Below are 20,575 nucleotides of genomic sequence, written 5' to 3'. Positions count from 1 at the left end.
TATCAATTTTGTCTTTTCTGGACTGTGCTTTGGTATGTATCTGCAAGACGCCACTGCCTAATCCAAAGCCAGAAAGATTTTCTATGTTTTCTTTCAAAAGCTTTACACAGTTGTATATTTGATTTTAGTCTGATCTATTTTGAGTTCATTTTTGTGTAAGGTGTGAGGGAGAAATTGAGGTTCATTTTTAAAATGTGCATGTCCAATTTTTCCCATACCATTTGTAGGAAGGACTATCCTTCACTGAATTGTGTTTGCACCTTTGTCACAAATCAACTGACCATACTTCTGTAGATCAATTTCTGGACTCTCTTTCTCTATTACAATGATGTATGTGTCTATCCCTTTGCCATTACCACACTTTCTTGATCTCTTGATTTTTAGAGTTAAGTCTTAAAATTGGGCAGTAGGAGTCCATCAATTCTGTTCTTCCTTTTCAAAACTATTTTGACTGTTCTATTTCATTTGCCTTTCCATGTAAATGTTAGAATCAACTTTTCTATATTAAAAATCATCCTGGAACTTTTTATCTCGATTGTGTTCAAATATAGATCACTTTAGATCAATTAGGGGAGAACTGACATCAACTATTTATTAAGGCTTCCAAATATACTGAAACACAGTATGTCTTCCATTACTCAACTGTTCTTTATTTTCACCAGTATTGTGTGGTGTTCAGCGAACAGATCCTGTACATACTTTCATCTTCATTCTGCTACTAAGCCTATCCCAGTTTTTGTATTTGTTACTGTAATTTTCAGTATTAAAGTTTCCAAAAATACTTCAATTTCTTTGCTAGAATGTCTTTATTCATTTTAAGAGTGTTCATCTTTATGGAGCATCTCATGGAGCACAGTTATAAGAGCTGCTTTAAAGTCTTTGATTAGGGAGAAATATTGACATTTGTATCAATCTGTGATTCTTTACTCTTCAGAGTCCTTGGATAGTTGCTATATGTCTTCTGGCCAGTTGTAATCCATAGGAAAGATAGACTACAGGGTGCTCACTCCATTTTAACTAGAACAGTAACCACCTTTGAATTTAAATCTAATTTTTGTCTTTTAAAAAATTAATTCAATTTACTTAAATGAAAAACAACAACAACAGTTCACTCATTTCTTCCATCTCCTCCCTCCTACCTCTGGTAACCACCAATTTGTTTTCTGTGCCTATGAGCTTATTTTGTTTTTTACTTTTTATTATTTACTTATTTCCACATGTAAGAGAGGTCATACGGTATTTGTCTTTTTCTGACTTATTTCACTTAGCATAATGTCCCTCAAAGTCCATCCATGTTGTGGCAAATAGAAAGATATCATTTGTTTTTATGGCTGAATAATATTCCATTGTATATATACACATTTTCTTTATTCATCCATGGATGGACACTTAGGCTGTTTCCATATATTGTAAATAATGCTGCAATGAACATAGGGTGTAGGTGTCTATTCAAGTTAGTGTTTCCATTTTCTTTGGGTAAATATCCAGAAGTAGAATTACAGGATCACATGGTAGTTCTATTTTTAATTCCTTGAGGAACCTCCACACACTGTTTTCCACAGAGGCTGCACCAGTTTGCATCCCCACCAACAGTGCCATGAGTGTTCCCCCTTCTCCTCACCAATACTTGTTATTTCTAGTCTTTTTGATAACAGTCATTCTGATAGGTGTGAGGTGAGATCTCATCGTGGTTTTGATTTGCATTTCCCTGAGGATTAGTGATGCTGAGCACTTTTTCATGTACTTGTTGGCAAACTGTATGTCTTCTTTGGAAAAATGTCTATTCAGATCCTCTGCCCATTTTTAAATTGGATTCTTAGCTTTTTTGCCATTGAGTTGTAGGAGTTCTTTATATATTTTGGATGTTAACCCCTTATCAGATACAGATTTGCAAAAACTTTCTCCCATTCTGTAGGTAGCTTTTTCATTTTGTTGATGGTTTCCTTTGCTGTGCAGAAGCTTTCTAGTTTGATGTAGTCCCACATTTTTTTTCCTTTTTTCCTCCCACGCTGTTTTGCTTTATCTTTTGGTGTTAGATTTAAAAAATCCTCACAAAGACTTATGTCAAGGACCTCATTACCTATATTTTCTTCTAGGAAATTTATAGTCCTATATTCAAATCTTTAATCCATTTTGAGTTAACTTGTATGTGGTTTAAGACAGTGGTCCAGTTTCATTCTTGCAGCTAGCTGCCAGCACCATTTGTTGAAGAGACTGTCCTTTCCTCATTTTTTCATAAATTGGCCATATAGGCATGGGTTTATTTCTGGGCTCTCTGTTCTGCTCCAACCATCTCATCATGTGTCTGTTTTTTATGCCAATACTATACTGTTTTCATTACCATAGCTTTGTAGTATAGTTTGAAATCAAGAAGTGTGATGCCTCCAGCTTTTTTCTTCTTTATCAAGATTGCTTTGGCTTTTCAGTATCTTTTGTGGTTCCATACAAATTTTAAAATTCTTTGCTCTGTTTCTGTGAAAAACATCATTGGAATTTTGATAGGAATTACACTGAAACTACAGATTGCTTTGGATAGTATGGGTATACTAATAGTATTAACTCTTACAATCCATGAGTATGGAATTAAGAAAACAATCCCATTTATAATTGCATCAAAAAGAATAAAATACCTAGGAATAAATTTAGCCAAGGAAGTGAAAGACCTGTATGCTGAAAACTACAAGACATTAGTGAAAGAAATTGAAGACATAAATAAATGGAAAGATATTCCACGCTAATCTTTTTTTTTTCCTATTGCAAAAGAGGAGAACTTTCAAATTTACCTAAGGTCTAAGATGGGTCACACAATTATTATTTCAGTATTTCTCAAAGTGAATTCATTTTGAAAGATGTTAAAGAAAACATTGCCTTGATGTACAGAAAGCGGTTCTTAAGAACTATCATGGAGTAACTGACTCCATTCTATCTTAAAATAGATCCAAACACCACAGTCAAACATCAAGTTCAATTTTTCATACATACCTAAATTGATAAACAAGGGCTATGGCAGTGCTTCTCAATTCTTTTACAGAAAGGTAGATAATTTACACCGTATAAAAGCTGTTTCTTTTTCTCCAGCTTTTGAACAACACTGTTAGGTCTGTGTGCAAGTTTATATACTTATGAGTAGGCATACATGAAAAGAGTTTAATGGCTTGATATCAACTCACTCAAGGAGCTCCAAAGTGATGGTTCCTTTGGGTTCTGCTTCCACACTCTTGCCCCAGAACTTCAGTTTGGGGTAGATTGAGCCATGAAAGATGAAATCATTGTTTAATCCTTCAGCATGAAATGCACTAATGGGTGGGTGATGGCTGACCTGCTCGGAGATGAGTCTGAAACCAAGGTCATCTCTTAAGATTTAAAAAAAAAAAAAAAGCATTATAATTAACTCTTACCATACAATATGTACATTACTGTCATTTCAGTCAAAAGGCGATGTTAAAGTATTAAACTGGTTCTAGCTACTTGAACAGATCAAAGAACAGGCACGTGACTTTGGGCAACCTGAATGAATTGACAACATCAGCCATGCAAATTTAAAACTTATTCCGCTGATATTAAGATAGAGGAATCTAATGTGTCCCTGCCCTTTCAAACATCTACAATACAAATGATATCAAAACTTGTGCAGAGATGAAAAGGAAGATTCAGAAAAACTACAGCCAAATGAATTCCCTAACTGTGGGTAAAGAAGCAGGCTACAATAGGCACACAGAATTGTACCTGTAGATGCAGTCATTGCCTTTATGCCAACAGTATACATTTATGTTAGTATATATTAAATGGGTATTAAAAAAAACTCCAATCATATCTTATGATCTACAGAAGGAGAAAAGAATTACTAATCCCACATGATCAGAAATATTGAAATCCTTGTAATTATTTTTCATAATGGTGCATTACATGTACATTTCCACATTTTTGACACAGTCTCTAAAACAGAACAAACATCAAAACTCTTAACTTGCTCCAGTAATGCAAAATGTTGGTAATGGTCCCTCTTCATCTGAAAAGCTATATAAATCATACAAAACCCATCTCAAAAAGTGAAAGATCTTTACCGAACTAATTCATAGGTCTCTCCGAGAAGCGGGTTGAAAGGCTTTCCAGTGCGTTCCCACTGAGAAGCCACGGCAGACACGGCAAATGCAGCTACACACTGTGGGACAGAGCATTAGAAGTTCAAAAGAGCCTAGCTTGCTCCCCATTCTTTGAGGACTGGAAATTTTGCGAAGACAGTCATTTACAAAATTATTTTGAGGAGTTTAATTACTTTGGATTTTTAATACAGCTCTAGCAACTTAATATGCCAGTGTGGGCATTCAAAATGAAAACGACTGAGTCCCTTACTCCAGTCATTCCGAGCCATATGGTTTTTATAACACCCTAAGAGTGCTACAGATTCTCTCAAGAACTTTTAAAAAAACTCTTAAACCCCAAATTACTTTTAATTCTCTTAAAATTTCTAAAAAGTACAACATTTTTAGGATAGGGAAAAAGAGACATAAGTGAACACTGGTATCAAGTCCCATAAGGTTGGGAAAAGCCGACTGATATAAATGAAAGAACAGAAAGATTCTGTTAAGAATGCCATGGCTTTGTCTGAAGGAGAACAATGTGTCTACTTGCTCCGCCTGTAACTAACCCATCCATACACACCATGGAAGCATCTTCTACCCAAAACAAAATTAAGAAGTGCAATTGCTTGTTGTCTTTTGTTTAAACCTGTAACAGTGTGTACACTTCTTACATACATAAGCATAAATATACGTATTTATGTGTGTATGTGTGTGTTCGTTCCTTCTTGGGAACAGCCTAAGAAAGTCTGAAAGAAGAAAAGTTGAGCTGTTTCCCCCAAGACCATGCTACTTTCTAAAATGGAGACTCAGAAACAGCTCACTAACATCCAGATTTGGTTATGGACCACCTTCTGCTTGTCTTGCAATTGTCACTGGTCTTTCCACCGTGGTGGCACTCTGGCTAGAGGATGGCAGGGGGAGGGAACACAGAGGATACTCCAAACACTCTCATTTTAATAACATTTCCCAAACTCACATTGCATTTAACACAAATTCTGTGTATGTTTTGGAGGTGGAGATGGCAGAGAAGTCTCTAAGACTCATGCCCTTTCTGTGCTAGTTTGACACATACCTGCATTCTTTCCACAGAATCAGAGAATGAACTGGCCTTGTGGATGAGGTATGTGTGCTCCATATATTCAGTGAGTCGCTGCAGGAAGCTCAAAGGCTCATTAAATATAACTGGCATGGTGATCTTGGACAGTTCCTATTTCACAAGAAAATGGAAATGTTGATGTCCCATAGACACGGCAAACTTACCTGCTGCCATATTTACCTAACATGTTCCTGGGAAGGAAGTAATAGAAAACAACAGTCCGTGAAATTTAATTAGTCTCAGTTCAATTTCACAAATCTTTCCAGAGCACCTAACAATATGGAGTATATTGTTCTAGGCACGGAAGGAAACACAAAGACTACCCAAACATTCTCCCTGACTTCGAGGAGCCCACAATCTGGTGAGCATTAGATGATGAGTATTAATAAATCTGCCTCAGACAGAATTAGGAAATGGGATAGAAAGGTGATGCAGACACAAAAAACAAAAATCTTCACAGTGAGCTAATGATCAGTAATATACCATTTTTGTGCTAATTTTCCAAAAGAAATCTCAGACTGTTTTTGAACAACACTGAGGTTTCCTGAGCACTCAAATCTACTACACTTTGGGGACTTGGTACTAGAAGGCTATAATGCATTTTATAGAACAGGTTTTAAATTCTGTCTGCTAGAATGACACAATCACAACAGACTTCCAAACATAATGTAATAATTGGTCGGGGTGGGGGTGGGGGGTGGTCTCTGACTTGAATTTTCAACTCTGTTTGCCCTACCCTGCCAGCAAACAATGGCATCATTAAGTCTTTAAAAAATTCACTAGGTAAGAAATTTATCTTGGTATTCTCTAGAATATTCTGATGATCTTCCCAACCTTCCTCATACCATTATTTACCTTTCCTTTGGAAATCAGGTCTTTAATAAAGTCTGCTGACTAAACCTACATGGGTCAGGTGAACATTCCCAAGGCTTAAATGCCACCTGTCTTACCTCTGACTTTTCCCCTCTCAACATCCACATTCTTATTGATCTGTACAATTAAAAATAATGTAACCTTCACAAAAATACAACTGGAGTGCATTAAAAAAATTAAGCTCATTCATTACCATAAAATATTGCAGAATACACAGCCATGTAGCAGCTCAACCTAATTAAAAGAAATAGTAGGTTTATTGCTGTCTCAATGGGGAGACCAGGGAGAATAGGAATCTAGAAGGGGATAAAGAAAAGAAGGCTGCACTATGTATCTTTGAGATCTCATTAACTTCAGAAATTCACTGTTGGGTCCCAGGTCAGAAAACTTGGACTACCAAAGTTTATTTTATTGTGATGTCTCAGGCTCTCTTCCTTCTCCTAAAAAATACCTTCCCTAGTTATTTTCTTTAATAAAACAAGACAAAACAAAACACTAATAGAGGAATACGTAACTCTACATATAAAATTTAACCATAAGGAAGTAAAAACATGAAAATGCTCCTTCCCCCAGAGACAAAGCAGCATCAACAGTTGGGGCTGCACTGCTATGTACTTACAGAAGAGTACAATAAAAAGTAAGGGGCTTGAATATTTACTTTTAACAATGGATAGACCATCCAGATAGACAAGGAAACAATGGACTTAAATGATATGTTAAACCCAAGAGACATATACAGAACCTTCATTCCACTGAACAGTAGCAAAATACACATTCTTTTCAAATGCATATGGAACATTCTCCAGGACAGATTATACATTCAGCACAAGTAAGTCTCAATATTATTAATTTAAGAAGATTCAAATGATATCAAGGAACTTTTCTAATCAAAAGAGTATGATATTAGAAATGAACTACAAGAGGGACGCCCGGAGGGCTCAATGGGTTAAGCATCTGCCTCCAGCTCAGGTCATGATCCTGGGGTCCTGGGATCGAGCCCCGCATGGGGCTCCCTGCTCGGCGGAGAGCCTGCTTCTCCCTCTGCCTGCCGCTCCCCCTGCTTGTGCTCTCTCTCTGACAAATAAATAAAATGTTAAAAGAAAAATTAGCTACAATAAAAAAAACGGAAAAATTTACAAATATGTGAGATTTAAAACACACTATAGAACAACAAATGGGTCAAAGAAGAATTCAAAGGGAAAATCAATAAACATCTTGAGACAAATGAAAATGGAAATCCAACATGCCAAAACTCATGGGATACAGCAGAAGCAATTCTAAGAGAGAACTTCACAGCAATAAATGCCTACATTAAGAAACAAGAAAGATCACACATAAAAAGCCTGACCTTATACTTCAACGAACTAGAAAAAGAACTAAGCTGAAAGTTACTGGAAGAAAGGACATGACAAAGATCAGAGGGAAATAAATGAAATAGAGACTAAAAAGACAATAGAAAAGATCAATGAAACTAAGAGCTGGTTCTTTCAAAAAGTAGACAAACCTTTAACTAGACTCACCAAGAAAAAAAGAGAGAAGACTCAAAAATTGTAAATGGAGAGACATTACAACTGATACCATAAAAATAGAGAGGATCATACAGGCAAAATGGGTGAAGGAGAGTGGGAGACAGAGGCTTCCAGTTATGGAATGAATAAGTCATGGGGGTAAAAGGTACAACAAAGGCAATATATCAATATAATAGCACTGTATGGTGAGAGATCACAGCTACACTTGTGGTGAGCATAGCATAATATATAGACTAGTTGGATCACTATGTTGTACACCTAAAACCAGTGTTAACATTAGGTATCAACTACAGTTCAATTAAAAAAAAAAATACATGGAGGGGTGCCTGGGCGGCTCAGTCGGTTAAATATCTAACTCTTGATTTCAGCTCAGGTCATGATCTCAGGGTCGAGAGATTGAGCCTCACACTGGGCTCCACGCTTAGTGTGGAGTCTGCTTGAGATTCTCTCTCTCCCTCTCCCTCTACTCCTCCCCCTGCTCGTGCTCTTTCTAAAATAAATAAATAAATCTGTAGGGAAAAAAAGGAAAAAAGAGCCTCATAAAAAACTACTATGAGCAATTACATGCCAACACAAATGAGAAAACCTAGAAGAAATCAATAAATTCCTAGAAATATATAACCTATGAAGACTGAATCATGAAGAAAGAGAAAATCTGAACAAATTATCAGTAAGGACACTGAAGCAGTAACCAAAAGCCAGCCAACAAACAAAAATCCAGGACCACATGACTTCACTGGTAAATTCTGCCAGACTGTACTTCTCAAACTCTTTAAAAAAAGAATAGAGGGAACACTTCCAAACACATTTTATGAAGTCAGCATTATTCTGATACCAAAACCAGACAAGGATACCACAGAAAAAATCATAGACCGGTATCTCTGATGAGCACAGATACAAAATACCTCAACAAAATATTAGCAAACCAAGCGCAAAAGTACATTAAAAGGATCATACAGCATGATCATGTGGGATTTATTCCTGGGATGCAGGATGGTTCAACACCACAAATCAATGTGATACACCACATTAACAAAATGAATATCATATGATCATCTCAATAGATGCAAAAACTGCATGTGACAAAATTCCACATCCTTTCATGATAAAAACTCTCAACAAAGTGGGTAGAGAGGGAACATACCTCAGCATAATAAAGGCCATATATGTCAAGCCCACAGCTAACATCTTGCTTCCTGATTTCAAACAAGATTATAAAGCCAAAGTAACTGACACAGTATGGTAGGGGCATAAAACTGGACATACAGGTAAATAGAATACAACAGAGAGCCCAGAAATTAATCCACACCTATATGGCCAAATGATTTTTGACAAAGGAGCCAAGAAAATACAATGGGGGATTTCCTCAATAAATGGTGCTAGGAAAACTGGACAGTCATGCAAAAGAATGACACTAGATCACTATCTTATACCATTCACAATAGTCAACTCAAAACGGATTAAAGACTTTAACATAAGAACTGAAACCATAAAACTCCTAGATGAAAACACAAGGGGTAAGCTCCTTGTCATAGGTCTCATGATGATTTTTTTTTTAATCTGACACCAAAAGCAAAACTAACAAAAGCAAAAACAAACAACTGGGACTATATCAAACTGAAAAGCTTCTGCACAACAAAGAAAATCATCAACATCATAAAATGGCAACCTACAGAATGGGAGAAAATATTTACAAATCCTGTATCTGATAAGAGGTTACTATCTTCTCTCTCTCTCTCTCTCTCTCTCTAAACTCTTCCAACTCAATAGAAAAAAAAGATTAAAAAATGGGCAGTGGAACTGAATAGACATTTTTCCAAAGATCACATTCAAATAGCCAATAGATACATGAAAGGTGCCCAACATGACTAATCATCAGGGAAATGCAAATCAAAACTACAATGAGATACCACGTCACACCTGTTTTACGTCTATAAAAGAGAGGAATGGCTGGCAATGATGTGGAGAAAAGGCACCCTTATGCACCACTGGTGGGAATGTAAAGTGGTACGGACACTATGAAAAGCACAGTGGAGGTTCCCCAAGAACTTAAAAATAGAACTGCCATATGACCCAGGAATTCCACTTCTTAATATTTACCCAAAGAAATGAAAACCCTAACTTGAAAAGACATCTGCACTCCCATGCTCATTAGAGCAATATTTATAATAGCCAATATGGAAACAACCTAAGTGTCCATCAAAAGATAAATGGATCAAGAAAATGTGATTAGTGTGGTCAAGAAAATCACACACACACACACACACACACACACACACACACACACACACACAGAGGAATATTATTTGGCCTTACAAAAGAAGAGAATCTTGCCATTTGTGACAACAAGGATGAACCTAGAGGGCATTATGCTAAGTGAAATAAGCCAGACAGAAAGACAAATACTCCACAGTATCACTGATATGTGGAAAAAAAAAACAACAAAAACAAAAGAAAAATACCATAAAGGGCAAACTCATAGAAACACAGTAGGGAGGTGGTTGCCAGGGGCTGTGGGTAGGCAATATAGGGAGAGATTGGTAAAACAGTACAATCTTTTAGTTATAAGATGAGTAAGAGCTGAAGATCTAATGTATAACATGGCAACTATAGTTGATAACACTGTTTTGCATAAATGAAATTTGCTAAGAGTAGAATTTAAATGTTCTCACAGAGAAAAAGTACTGAGGTGACTGATGTGTTAATTAACTCAAGGGGACCCTTTCACAATGTATACCATATCCAATCACCGTGATGAAGACTTTAAATATCTTACAATTTTGTCAGCTATACCTCAAAGAAAATCTCTTCTACACAAACTTGCAGTACAGAATATGCATTAGAAATTGAATTTTTTCAAAATACCTTTGAAATTTCATTTAGCATCTACTAGGTGCCAGGCACTGTTTTAGGCACTGGGTTAAAAGACCTGGCAGGGTCAACCCTGACCTGGAATGCCTTGCTCTCTTCCCTTAACTCTTGTACATCTTACCCATATTTCAAGGCCCAGCCCAAGTCTCTCCTCTTCAACCATTCTAGGGCTCATTGATTTCTCGCTTCTTCCAACTCCTGGAGGACCAGAACCTAGATCTCACAATTTAGCCCTTGATCATGTATGAGACTGCCCGCTGCTATGTCAGCTCATCTTGCTAACTCTACAGTAATACAGTTCCCAGGGGGAGGGAGAGTATCTTAGACTCCACCACACTGCAGGTGCCCCTCCCCGACATGCTCCTCTGCAGTCCCCGTGCCCACTGACTTTATGCCTATTCAGGCATTTATCACAATGCACTAGACTTTCCTGACTCTTTCACTGGAATACAAGGCTCCTTGAAGTCAAACCTTCTTTTTTAATGATGTAAAACAGTTCACATGGCAAAATGTGGGAAAAGGTAGGTTACAAAGCAACATGTTCAAAAATAGGTTCTATAGATCTAGAAACAAATGCCAGAAGGTCACAGCACGAACAAATTAACAGTTGCTGCCTTGAGGAGTGGGTAGTACAGGTGATCTTAATTATCTTCTTTACGCTTTTCTGTATTCTCTAAGCTTCCTAAAATGAACACGTTTTGCTCTTTTAATCAGGAGTAAAACAGGAGATTTATTTTAAAGTCTAATACTTTCAGCCTGGCAAAAGGAAGCTAACAAGCTTGCCCCGCAGAAACTGGACCACCTTACAACCCACACACTGACATGCTAATCATAAAATGTACAAGAGAGAAACAAAGTGGCAGAAGGGAAAAAGAAGAGCAACAAAATCCGCTCAGGTTAGTCCAGTCCTAAGTTCCAGGGACACTAAAGTGGTTCGAAGAGTGAGTTCTGAACAGAAAGCAGCATGGTGGCTGCCGGGGACTGGGGGCGGGGAACGGAGAGCTCCTGGTGACACTGGGTATGAAGTGTCACTTCTGCACAATGAAAAGGTTGGGTGGATGGTGGGGACTGCTGCACAACAAAGTGAATGCATGAACTCCACTGAATTGCACGCTTAGAAATGGTTAGGATGGTACATTTTATGAATGGGCTCTGAGATCAAAGGCCCCTTGCCAACTCATGCTTGTGTCACCACGAGTAAGTCCCTCACCTCTCCCCAAATGGGGATTTCATTGTGTACCTCACAGGGCTTGTAAAGGTTAATTCATATATGACACTTAGAACAGTAGCAGGCATACAGTAAGTGAGCAATGTTAGCTATTATCATTAAGAACACATGCGAGAGCACCAGATCCTCCAAGACGCGGAGAGGCAAGGGGGCCTCGAAAATTAGGATACTTTGCCCTGTCACCTGGGAGGCTGAGCTGTAGAAAAGGTACTCAGAAGGCAGCCTGTCTTCCAAGTTCTTTTTTTTTTTCTTTAAGATTTTATTTATTTTAGAAAGAAAGAGTCCATGTGAGCAGGGGGAAGGGCAGGAGAGGGAGAGAATCTTAAGCAGACTCCACGCCCAGAGCGGAGCCCGACACAGGGCTCAATCTCACGAACCCGAGATCATGACCTGAGCCAAAATCAAGAGTTGGAGGCTTAGCCGACTGAGCTGCCCAGGCGCTTCCTGGCTTCTGAGTTCTGGCTTTCAGGGGTGAGGGAGTAAAGGAGAGGACACTTCCTGGAGCCCCAGCCAGGACGGATGGCTGCCGTCCCATGGGAAGGCTCTCTGCTGCCTGGCTGCTCCATCCAGTCACCAAGACGACAGGGGCTCACCAGGGGGACGACTCAAGCCCTACCCTTTGACTAGTATGTGACCCACACCATGCTGTTCTTGTTCTCTACGTTTCACTTTATCATGTACAACAGTAGGGTGAAACTTCCATTACAGGAATGAAGAACTTTACCGCTAAGCTTATTTCTGGATTTTTTTTCCCCCCCAAACAGCACTAGAAGGACAAAATACTCCCTGAGGCAGTAGATGTGCTAGGGGTGACAGCATTTTTGCCTGTGCCTAGTTACAGCAGATGAGAGAGTCCTGGCCGAGGGACTTAATCTTTCATCTCAAAAGCAACGCTAGGTGCACTGCACCTCTTCACATATATCTTCCCAGGGAAAATATCCAGGCAAGGATGGGATGATCAAGGGTCCACTGGCCACTGGCTGCTCAACACCAGCTGGCTGGACTTTACAGGAATTAGTGAGTCAGTGAAAGAGGGTGTGCTGTAAACTGGAGAGCAAAGCACAAAGGACATGGTTTATCATCAATTCAATGGGCAGGTTATTTTTAATCATTTGAAAAGCCCCTAAAATTCCTAAATAAGCTTCTTTAAATCCAATGTTATAATCCAGAATAATTTAAACACCTTCCTACTTCTTTTAGTAACTCAGAATGTATGCATTCAAGGAACTATAAAGGCACACATCTGGGCCATCTAACAGAGAAGGAGTACGAAGGAAAGAAAAAGATCCAGATCCCAGAGAACATATACACATAAATCCAGTCCGAGATAACACCCTCACCCTCTCAGAAGAGTATAAAAAGCTATTTTAAAAGAGTATAAAAAGCAATGGACTTACAACTTTATTGCTTCTATTAGTTGAATTATTTTAAAGTAACCTTACAATAATTTTAATTGTTAAAATCTACAGTTCCCTAGATATGTAATGAAAAACCCAAGTGACACAAACTATATTTCGTTCTGTCTTGGAAATGTATAGTGACACCATTTTTACTTCCAATATAATAAGTCTGGTATTGGACTCTCTAGATATTGAATACAACTAATTAGTACTGTGTAGATTCCAGTAACAGAAAAAGAAAACAATGCACATTATGAGGGTCAAGTTTCAGGAAGAAACATTAGCTGGACTACTTTTATCACTGGGAGCATCAGTCAGCTGGAAAAATTAAGTATTTATGCCAGGCAGTTCCACCCTGTGACTCAGCTAAAAACAAAGTTTAAATTTATCCATGCAAATTAATAGCAACCAATGATGAAACTGAAGAAACTCTTAATTGCAATTTCTCATCCGCTGACAAACTGAGAATTAAAAAAGAGAGAGAGAAGGCTGCTTCATCACTTGAGCACTACATAAACAACCTGAAGGCAAGGCCAAGTTTGATCCCAACTAAAATGGAAAAATATTTTATATATGTAAAGTCTAACACTGTAACACCCAAATGCGCAAATATTTAAGACCTGGGTTACCCAGAGAAACTTAACTTAGGTCTTAGGCTAAATCTGTCTGCTCATTTGCCCAAGCAGCCAGCTTGCAGGCAGAGCCCTCACCCGGGAGTGTAACCCAAGCACTAAGGGGGTTTCTAGACTCTTCAGTGATGGTCAAGTGCTAGCGGCAGTCCTAGCTCTGTTCCTTGGATGTGCCTTCTGCAATATGAAGCTGGTACTGGATCCTTCCTCCACAACCCCCCCCCCCCGCCCCGCCCAACCCCTGCACACCTCCCATAGCTACCAAGGGTGTAAAAATTCATCCTTCTTACATCTAAGGGCTTTGGAGGGTCAAAGGTCTTTTTCACATCTTCTGCTGCTCAGTCCCCTCGTTCTATAAGATGTCTACCATCTACCAGTTTATCTTGCATGAGAGGTTCTTGCTGTCTGAATACCACTGATTATGCCCAAAGCAGTCACACGAAGAACTCACAAGACAGCCCTCGTGGGACCATCTGGATGAGCAGTTTGAAAAAAGCCTGCTGCCCTCATGCCTTTCACTGTTGGTTACAGCACTGTTCCTCAGCTCTCACAGACCAGCGCAAGGGGAACACAACAGGGGAACGAGTGGAAGGTAACCCAGCCAGAAATGAAGGAACTATGGAGCAGGAGAGGGGTGTGTGTTTGTGTATGAACTGAACCACACTTTGCACACCTTGGTGCAAACCAATGGTAAAAACAAAGAAAAAGAAAAGAAAAGCATGAGGAAAAAGGTAAACAGAAAGATATTCCTTTCCCATTCTTCCTGTCTAGTAGCTGAGTCTTTTCAGACTTGGCTGGACAACTACTAGACTGGAGTGTGGAAGGATGACAGACGCACTGGCTGAAGCCGGGACTGGATCTCAGTCTTCAGGCTGTATTCACTCGAGGTGCAGTCACAGAGACTGTCTAGTAGCCACGCGGGCGGGGCTGCTTTAAGGGGGCCAATTTCCAGACGCTCAGCCTCCACAGGCACTCTTACCTAATAACTGGCAGGCCCAAGCAGACACCTGCACTGGATGTCATGCTGTTTCTCTTTTCCCACTTCCCCTTTCCAACTACCCTTCTGCGATGAGGGGTGGGGGTGGGGAGTGGGTTGTGTGTGTGTGGGGGGGGAACACCTCACACCATACTGAATCATAGTATAGTATTCTTGCTTTGAAATGTAAAACTCTGCAGGGCGCCAAATGAGGGGAGGGTTAGAAGTACAGTACTGGAATCAGTGAAGCCTCTTTTAACTGAGGCCCCATTCACTAATCTGAAGGAGGGCTCCAGGACTTTCTCTGTTTCAGTTAAGGCAAAGACCTGACATTAGAAATCGGGACTTCTAGCCACTTCTGCCATATTGGGGTATTCTGACTTCAGATCACTGCAAAGTGAGGTGGTAAAGATGCTAGGTTTTGTTTAACTACTTTGCTGTTTCTGTTCCCCGTCTCTCAAGGCAGTGTCTATAATGTACCAGCTGTGGCAAAGCGCCACATTTTATCTAGGTCTGTACTGATCTTAGATTCAGAATTCAAGAATGGGACAGGTGCCACAGGGACATACACCAACATGTTTATCCGACCCCCAAAGTCACATCACACTCCTGACCGCTGACGTGAGGCGCGTCTGACCATGGTCTGGCTCTGTGGTGGTGTGGCAGGCACCTTGCATCAAATGAATGAGCTAAGGCGGTGGTTTTGAGGGAAACATTTTAAAGCTCAGGGTAAGATAAAAGCATTTTATCAAAAGTTACTATACTGACACAGGTGTGTTTCAGCGAAAAATATTTCCATTTTCTCACACCCTTCTCACTATTACAAGGTATAGGTGAGTGAGAGGAAAGAGCTTTGTGAAGCAAGGACTGCAATCCCTGGGAAAGCTTCTCTGGCTACATTTACATTTCCCAGACACCAAGACACCTAGGACTCCAATGGAGGCTAACAAGATCTTTCACAAGTTCAAGTTTTTTAAAGTTTTGTTTTTAGTAACACTGAAGAAGTCCTAATTGAGTTGTCAACTTATGGATCATAAAAAAATATTTTTGATAATATATGTTATCTGAATTTTGGTACACAGGTGGGAAAGGGTCAAAGAACTGAATGATATTGCTAGATGTTAAAAAAAAACAAAACACCAAACTCCTACTCCCATCTGCCTATTAATATGAGCAAGGTTTAATTCTTGAATCTATTAAAAAATAACAATCATTACTGAAAATCCTGTCACATTCTAGCAATAGGGGACATTCTCAGATATCTAAACCCAACTGAAAAAATCCATTTTATGAATAACATTTTACCTTTTATGTTAATATTTTCATAAATTTTGCAATGCTTGTTATTTTGATCACTCATATATTAATACTTGTAAGAATACATTGATGCAGAGAAACTTTTATTCTTAAAATCTTATGCTCACAGGATATATCCTGTCAAATTTTTATTTTTGTATGTATTTTTGTGATAGCGAAGTATGATAGAGTAATCAGTAAAAGACCTTCAGAGATAAAAAAAAAAGTTAAGGATAGGGGCGCCTGGGTGGCTCAATCGTTAAGCGTCTGCCTTCGGCTCAGGTCATGATCCCAGGTTCCTGGGATCGAGCCCTGCATCGGGGCTCCCTGCTCCGTGGGAAGCCTGCTTCTCCCTCTCCCACTCCCCCTGCTTGTGTTCCTTCTCTCGCTGTGTCTCTCTCTGTCAAATAAATAAATAAAATCTTAAAAAAAAAAAAAAGTTAAGGATAATATTCCATAAGAAATATAGAATGCAAATATGAGTTAAAGGAGCAAATGGAACTATAAACTTCTCAACTCTTAAAGAAGAGCTTACTCTTGCATTCAAATTTCCACAGTATTTGGTTCCACTGGACATTTTTAAAAGAGTGATATAACATTTTCACTTTAAAAGGTCAGTTTTTATAAATAGATCAGAACTTTTTCATCTCTGATAATAATCCAATACTAATATTCTAGGACTCCAGGATATTTAGCAAACATAGGGTTGGCACCTGCAAAGCCATGAGCACAAATGCCTACTCCACTTTTGTGCCTACATACCTCATTTGCCTCATCCTGGTGCTGGCCCTGGTTCCAAAAGTCACTAAGTGTGAACACCCATGACCTAACCCCTGGGTGAGTCCCACTGAGAAATCCTAAAGGGATGGGAGAGAAGAGGAGGAAAAAAACAGGGGAAGCACAGGACAATGGGATTATGAGATTCAAGCCCTTCAACAAAAGGGCAATGGGAGTAAGAAAGGTTTCAAACCTCTAACCAGTATCAGTATTAATTCTGAGCTGAGAATCTGTTTTATAAAAGCTTCAATCACAGAGAGATTTAGAATTAAATATCAGTCATGTAAAGTATTCATTTCATGTAGTAAAATCCAACATTTGGTAACATAATCCTGTCCAAAACAGATTGGAAGAAAAAAGGAAGGATGTCATTAAGTTTTGCAAATATAAGTCTCCATATTCTTTTTAGAAAGAAGCAAAGCAAAATGTGTCCGTATGTGGAAGTGGAGGATGGGGTCAAAGCAAGCCTGGCTGGGGAAGGCGCTGCAGGGCATGGCAGTCCAGGACGGCAAATGTCTGGAGAAGATACTTTGACTTTCCTTCCTGATTAAGACAAATTATACCTAGACCATACCTGACAGATAAGCATCTCTCATGAGTTCATAAAAGTCAGGTATTTTGTTTTTTGTTTTAAAGATTTTTATTTTTACATAATCTCTACACCCAAAGTGGGGCTCGAACTCACAACCCAAGATATCAAGAGTTGCATGCTCCACCGACTGAGCCGGCCAGGCACCCCAAAACCATGTCCTGTAATAATGACACTATACCATAAAATTATATCATCGTAAGAGGCATTCTTTTTTTAAAAAGTTGGGACTGGACCCTAGTTCAGTGCAGATGCTCATACTCTCTACTCTCATTTGGTATGCTCCTCAACTTGACAGAGACATCATGAACAGCTATGGTTTGATACCAAATATCCTCTGCTACTTTTAAGATTTATTATTATAAAATTGAGAAACTGGGAATGTGAAGCTCTGGGGAAGACTTGGCTGAAAGAAATGTACATGGCTTTTGTAACTGAGATTTACCCACAGAGAAAGGAATTCAAGTGTATGGATTAAGTGTAATAGAATCACAGAAATGCAATGCAGGATTTTAAAAAATTTCTTCGCTTTGAACTTCAGTGCAAAAAAGCTATAGATATTACATTTTTTAAGTTTTGGACTATTTTCTTTTGGAAGGTGGAAGGAGGCCGATGTTGGAGGAGTCAATACCAAAAATTACTTTTAAAAATTTATTCTAGCAATGATACTTGCATTTCTCTCTCAAGATATATTGTACTTTAAATCTCTATTGTTGGCCCACACTTAAACCTTTTGATTGTTTCTACTGCGTATGAGAGGGGGAGCCTATGACAGTGCCCAAAGAACAGTGCTTCCAAACACTAATTTCCTTTCAATCCACATTAATAAATGTTCCTCTAAGAATGGTTATCTTAAAAACTCAATAGAAAATCTTTATTTACAAATAGTTCTGCACCTAAAAAATAAAAGTAAAACCATTCTTCTAGAGAAATAGAGTATCTTTCAAAGTGTGACAGGTAGGATCCAACAGAACATTGTGTCCTGTCTCTTAAAAGAATGGTTATTCTCCATCTAGACAGAATGCTTGCCTTAGATATAAACTAGACAACCTCCGGTCACTAGCCTGAACAAATTCATGACCTCACCACTCAATCTGACACTTGTGAGAAAGGAGATGGTAGCAGACAGACTCAAGCTGGACAAATACAGAAAACTTATTTTCCATGATGTCCAAAAAGACTCAACCACATCTGACGTTTGCATACAAATTCTGCTGACCCAATAGTCTTTGACAGATGTGGTACCGATTCTATAGGGAGAGTTTCATTCCTTAGAGACTGTGTAATCAATACGGTGAGTTGGAATCAGCATTAATTTAACATAATGGGAAATATCATTTGTTATAATGATGAATATTCCTTTTGTGAAACTGGTTTTAATTTTAAACACACATATATGCCTATTTGCATATAAATCATAATGGTAAATATGTTTACTAAGGATTTGAGAAATACTTGACTCTGTAGAATACAAATAGTAATTTTTTGTCTGGAAAATTTCAGATCCAAAGACAGTAATATGTATAATTAACATCTTACTTGAGAATATATACATTTGGTTTGTCCTGATGATTCTTAATATAATCAAAATAGGATTAGAGGCAGGTGCTCTGATTCTCAAATGGGATTAACTGCTGCTAATAATATTGAGCATTATGCTAAACCAGGGACTTCCTAGACACTTTACGTAAGTTATGTTATTTATCTCTCAATATACCTATTAGGTACAAATTAGTCTCCTAACTTTACACAGGAGGAAACCCTATCCAGGGTGGCAAGGTAGCTTCCCTGGGATCTCACAGACAGGAAGCAGCAAGGCTGGGATAAATCCCATTATCTGGCTGTAGAGCTTAGCTGAATTACTCTCCACATAGTAGAATCAGAAAATAGTTGTTTAAAATGAATGTTTCTGGGATTAAATCGCTTCTTGGAAGTCACACTTGGAAAGTCTCAGATGAAATAACCCCATGCAGAGAACAGGGACATTAGAAAAACGCCAAAGTGGGCACATCACAAGTTGCAAGGATTTCAAGCACAGAACGAAAAGAAACTGACTATACTTCTTGGTGCAGGGAAAGTTCTTGGAGGACTCCCAGGATGCACATTAAATTACAAAATTACAAAAGGTAATGTCCAGGCAGATTCTTTAGCAGCTTAGGACTCACGTGTTTTAAACTTTTCATCATTCTAGTTGGTCAAAGGTCGTGCTGGAAGAATTAAGATAACTTTACTCAGAATTCTAGCCTAACTGATGTCAGGGTGGTGCTGTGGACTACTGTTTTAAAGAGAACCTAAGGATTTATGGAATAGTAAATTTTGCCATTTGCTGCCTCCCCCCAAATCAAATCTACCTGCACAGCTAAGGAGAGACACATTCTAAGTATCTAATACATCACACTTAAAACTCAAAGTACAAAACAACTAGCTCATACAAAGAAATGTACATGAAATTACTACCTTCTACACTTTGGTGAATCTGTGCTTTCTGAAAGAATTTCTGGGTAATTTTACAGGGAAATACAAATGTGGTATGACAGTAGGAAAAGAGCATTTTCTTATCCAATTTTTTTTAGAGTGAAAAGTCACATTAAAATCCTATTAAAGAGTGGTTCAAATTCTATCAGGCAGACCTAAGACTTTTCCCAATTTCTGATTCTCACAAGTTTCCATAAACTTTGTCGTACATCACGTTTATGCCAACATGAAGATTCCCTTCCAAAGAATATACAGGGAAACGTATATCTGCTTAATGTTATATTATAAAAATGAGAGTTAATTTACCATTCCAATACATTTTCTCAGGATGCTCCAGATGCTGAAGTCATTTCTGGAAAACATAGGGGAAGGCAAGCTTGTTCTGAAAGAAGAAAAGAAAAACAAACAGTAAATTTTAACGCCACTGACACCAGGAAAGAAAAGCTATTGCCGTTAACTGACCACCACAGGCACAGGGGTATAGACACCATAAAAACGTTCTCGGCTGTGGACAGACAGGGTCCGTCTGGGGTTGCACCCCTGATCACCGCTATGCTGGTCCTTGAAAAGTGTCACAGCAGATCCCCTGGCCCTATGCCTTCGGTGTCATCTGATCCTAGTGATCCAGGTCCTTCCCGTCGGTGCCCAGCTGTCTGTGCCTCCTCAGAGGTCTGTGCGCCCTCTGTTCCTAGTGATCCAGGTCCTTCCCATCGGTGCCCAGCTGTCTGCACCTCCTCAGGTCTGTGTGCCCTCT

At 38.8% G+C, this 20,575-nt stretch overlaps 1 protein-coding gene across 8 annotated transcripts in view; it reads right to left on the bottom strand.

Annotated features, from left to right (window-relative positions):
* The window catches only part of OSBPL1A (oxysterol binding protein like 1A), a 218,802-nt gene that overhangs the window by 11,160 nt on the left and 187,067 nt on the right, over window positions 1–20,575 (bottom strand). For all 8 annotated transcript variants that reach the window (XM_032421388.1, XM_032421389.1, XM_032421386.1 and 5 more), the window contains 4 exons: window positions 20,128–20,203; window positions 5,155–5,289; window positions 4,065–4,162; window positions 3,171–3,353 (listed from right to left, as the gene is read on the bottom strand). In XM_032421388.1, the coding sequence (XP_032277279.1) occupies window positions 3,171–3,353; window positions 4,065–4,162; window positions 5,155–5,289; window positions 20,128–20,203 (492 nt within the window). The remainder of the gene's footprint in view (window positions 1–3,170; window positions 3,354–4,064; window positions 4,163–5,154; window positions 5,290–20,127; window positions 20,204–20,575) is intronic.

The sequence above is a fragment of the Phoca vitulina genome, unplaced genomic scaffold (assembly GCF_004348235.1).
Source record: "Phoca vitulina isolate PV1807 unplaced genomic scaffold, GSC_HSeal_1.0 scaffold24, whole genome shotgun sequence".
NCBI classification, from domain to species: Eukaryota; Metazoa; Chordata; class Mammalia; order Carnivora; family Phocidae; genus Phoca; species Phoca vitulina.
Note: the sequence above shows the minus strand (reverse complement) of the source record. Positions and strands in the feature narration are given on the sequence as shown.